Genomic DNA, 3,872 nt, shown 5'->3' on the forward strand with positions numbered 1-3,872 from the left:
CAAAGCCACACACACACACACACAAGGGGTAAAACCTTCATGGATGAGTCAAATTATCGGGGTACAACAACCCAAAAAAAATTGGTTTTTTATCACAGCAACAGAGGGTGAGGGAACAAATCATACACCATCAGAGAACACTATGACGGTTCAAAATCACGCGCAGAAAGACACAAAAATCTGGAACTGCGCACGCTTTCTTTCGTCGCGCCTTCATGAGGATGCTGGTATCCTGTTTTCCTGGTATCCCTCTTTCTTCTGGCTTGCTTACGGTGGCCAGCCATGACACCAATCACAGTTCACAGGGTACTCTGGGTGAAGACATGGACAAAAGAAAATGTTAGCAGATGATGATGGTAAAGCTTAGTAGTGTTACTTAGGACTTTTTGACCAACTACAGAGAATTTAAGTAAATGGAAATTTTATAGGTGTTGTCCGAGAGGACTTTTGGAAGACCGCATCAATAATTACTTGCAAATGCAAATGTGAGTGTATTACTATATAGCAAGAAGGTTTAAATAACTCAAACTCTGCAGTAACGAGGCTGCAGCATGAAGCAATGAAACATGGTCTAAACAAAATTCAGCACTAAAAGAAAAAAGAAGTCCATGTTTTGCTTAACTTAGTCAAATGAGGATGAGGGATTTCACAATATTCGGACACCTTAGGAATTAACTGAACACAAAAGACCATAACATCCAGACACCCAAAACGAACTGAATAATTGATACCCTTACAACATTCTACTCACCCAATAAAAAAAAAAGAGGAATGCTTGTGTACACCTATGGAGTATAGTCCATAAACCATAGGTTTTCAAAAACAATTCAACCATTTGAGCCAGATCAAACTAATCTTATCACAACCATCTATCAATCTATGCCAGATCGAACATGAAGTGTAGCCAAAGGTGAATGGACCAGCACCTCCTATTGATACCTTTACAGGAGTAAAGATGAGGATCAATTGCTAATACTTTTCATCGAAACACAGCCAACTTCAGTAAGATTCAAGATTGAATGTTTCAGCATGTTACAAGAAATCCCTGAGCTGGACTGGCACGTACTGTAACAGCAATTGTTAAGGCCCGATTTTTTATTATTGATATATAATACCCTGCACCATTTCCTTAGTCTTTAGTCTCTACCATACGTAGCAGTAAGCTGGCAACCTATCTTGTCGGTTTCTTAAACACATTAGTCCAAAGATTAAAGTTATTGACACTATCATCAACAGTAGTAGCATCCGAGACATTGATGTCCTGGGTGACTTCAAATATTAATATGCACAAGATATGATTCCTAATACATGTATGGTGTATCTGAATTCAGTAAATCTGTCTGTCATTTCTTTTAGAAGCAGTAACTGTCTAAGAGTGACTGTAACCATTTCAGTATGAGGTTTCTAAATTTTTCAAGTCTTGTTATTTTCAGAAGTTTGTTATGGGAACAGCAATACTACTCAGCAAGCTTAACTACATACCCAATATGACAATGACGATAAAAACAATTTCAATTTTTACAGGCAATGAGTAGCCTATTAATATCAAGCTGATACGTACATGGAACAGTTTCAGTTTAAGTGTTAAACCCATTTCTAAAGATCAAAAGCAGACTACGTGATATCTTCATCTCAAACATTTTATACTAAATTTGCACGGAAAAGTCCATACCTCCAAGAAGTAATCACGTCTTGCGTTCCTGCTTGAAGTCCCAGAGCTGCAGCCTCCGCTCTGACCCATTGGATGTCGCCGGAGCAGTGGTACTGCCACCGCCTCCGACAAAGAAGGGGAAGGTGGATGACGCTTCAGCTGGAGCAGAGGAGAACCTTTGCATCATGAACGGGTATTGGGACGGCTGCCACATCGGCACGGCAACGGCATTGGACTGAAGTGTACTCCGGTCGAAGGCGACCGCGGCATGGTGGTGGTGCTGCTGCTGCTCCTGGGAGAAGGCAAGCTGGGGAAACATCTCGAAGGACATGGGCGAGCTCTGAGGGGCGGCGTAGTAGGCAAGCGTAGGCTGCTGCTGTTGCTGCTGCATTGACTTGTCAGCAGCTGGAGAGCAGAGCAGGAGCTCGGCGAACGTGCCACTGCCGCCACCGCTGTTGTATGCATTGGCATGGTGAGCGGCGGCGTTGCTGCTGTCGCTGGGCCCATTGGCGAGCGAGAGCACAGAGCCCTTGCTGGTCTCCGAGGTGCTGACCTCCGCTGCGTCATCATGCGGTGGGGAGGCGGCAGCAGATGGAAGGAAGGAGCAGTCGAGTGACGGAAGACCGTCGATGGCAGCAGTGGCGGCGCGGATGAGCCACTCGATGGCCTTGCTGGGCTGGTCTACGCCGAGGCGGTCCTGGATGTCGTAGAACTGGATCGCTGTCGGCACCGAGAGCCGGATGCGGCGGTCCCGGAGGCCACGCGAGGTCACCACCTTGCTGTGCCGGTCCTTGCCGCCGGCAGCCGCGCGCGCCACCCTGTTTGTCCGCCACGCCGCCGCCGAGTCGCCACCGCCACCACTGACAGCTAGGCACAGGCGCTTGTAGGAGTTGTGCTCCTTGCCTGCCTCCTCCATGGCTCCCTCGCTCATGCCAGCCCGCAGCTTCCTCTGCTCATTTGAGGGGAAGGATTTGAAAGAAAAAAAAGGAGAGGATTTAGCACCAAACATTGCAATAAATTAATTTTCTTATAAATGTGGCTGCTGTGTTAAGAACTCTAGTTCTTGAAGCAGAATTGCAGAACTACAATTGCAAAACTCTTAAACCAAATATTGTAAAACCACAAATATCCTACCAACTCAGTTTCATAGCACATTTTGCTCTTATCCTGCTGCTAGCTGAGGTCTTTAGAACCCAAATTTGCAATTCCTAATACGGCGGAATCTGCTACTCTGCATCTGAACATTACTACTAGATGATGGTCTTGCATAAATCTATGGCTCTCTATTCTTCCCTTTCGTTCACTCTATCAAGGAAATTTTACCCTGGGATTCTAGATAGAGGCCTTTAGAACCCAAAATTGCAATTCCTGAAAAGGAAGAATCTGCTACTCTGCATCTGAACATTACAACTAGATGGTCATGCATAAAATTATGGCCCCCTATTCGTCCCCTTAGTTATAATCTGACACGAAACTGGAGATAATCGCAAGCAGAAAAAAATTAGAAAATGCGTGGAAAATACAGTGAAACCTAGCTTTATGGGCCACACTATACGCAAAATATCTGCCAAATCTCAATTCGGCGTACAAGCTCTCACCACCATTTCTCTCCCACATCAACCAAGAGCAGCACTCAAATTTCCAAGAGGGGAGAAAAAACAAAAACCATATCCAAGACAAGATGAGCACGAACTTCCCCCAAGAGCCCAATCTCGCACAGAAAAATGCACATGATAACTGAATCTAGCTCAACCCCCGCCCATCCTCCCGCACGCAGGCAAATCTTGCACATAAAATGCATCGGCGGAGCGAGAAGCTGCTCACCCGGAGGGGATCGACGGCGACGGCGGCGGCGGAGGGGCGCTCGGGCCGAAACGCCAGGGGCTAAAAGGGAAGAGCACTACTGTGCTCCGACCGAGTGACGAGCGAGCGAGCGAGCTAGCTAGCCAGCTGACAGCTGCCGCTGGGCTGGCTTATCACGTACGCCGACAATTTGCGGAAAAGGCCTCCGACTTTTTCGTACGTCGCCGAGTGCACGCTGCACAGTAGCATGCAGGGGCTTGACCGCGATGTGTTTGTAGAGGACGGGGTTGACTGCCACTGTTATCTTGAACGACTCGCTGTCCCGCCGAGAATATTCCTGAATTTACCGTCGGCTCTCGTCTCTTTGGTTCCCCATTTGTTGGGGCTTGGCTTTCGTTTTTTAGTGGAGATTTGTAGC

At 46.8% G+C, this 3,872-nt stretch overlaps 1 protein-coding gene across 1 annotated transcript; it reads right to left on the reverse strand.

The window, feature by feature from the left end:
• Positions 1-210: 210 nt before the first annotated feature.
• On the reverse strand, positions 211-3,577 carry LOC124657993 (transcription factor PCF8-like). The gene is made up of 3 exons (XM_047196447.1): positions 3,476-3,577; positions 1,673-2,600; positions 211-311 (listed from the first exon to the last, which is right to left on the reverse strand). The coding sequence occupies exon 2, from the start codon at positions 2,580-2,582 to the stop codon at positions 1,686-1,688; it is 897 nt and encodes a 298-aa protein (XP_047052403.1). The 5' UTR covers positions 2,583-2,600; positions 3,476-3,577; the 3' UTR covers positions 211-311; positions 1,673-1,685.
• Between the last annotated feature and the right edge of the window lie 295 nt (positions 3,578-3,872).

Source organism: Lolium rigidum, chromosome 5 (assembly GCF_022539505.1).
Source record: "Lolium rigidum isolate FL_2022 chromosome 5, APGP_CSIRO_Lrig_0.1, whole genome shotgun sequence".
NCBI classification, from domain to species: domain Eukaryota; kingdom Viridiplantae; phylum Streptophyta; class Magnoliopsida; order Poales; family Poaceae; genus Lolium; species Lolium rigidum.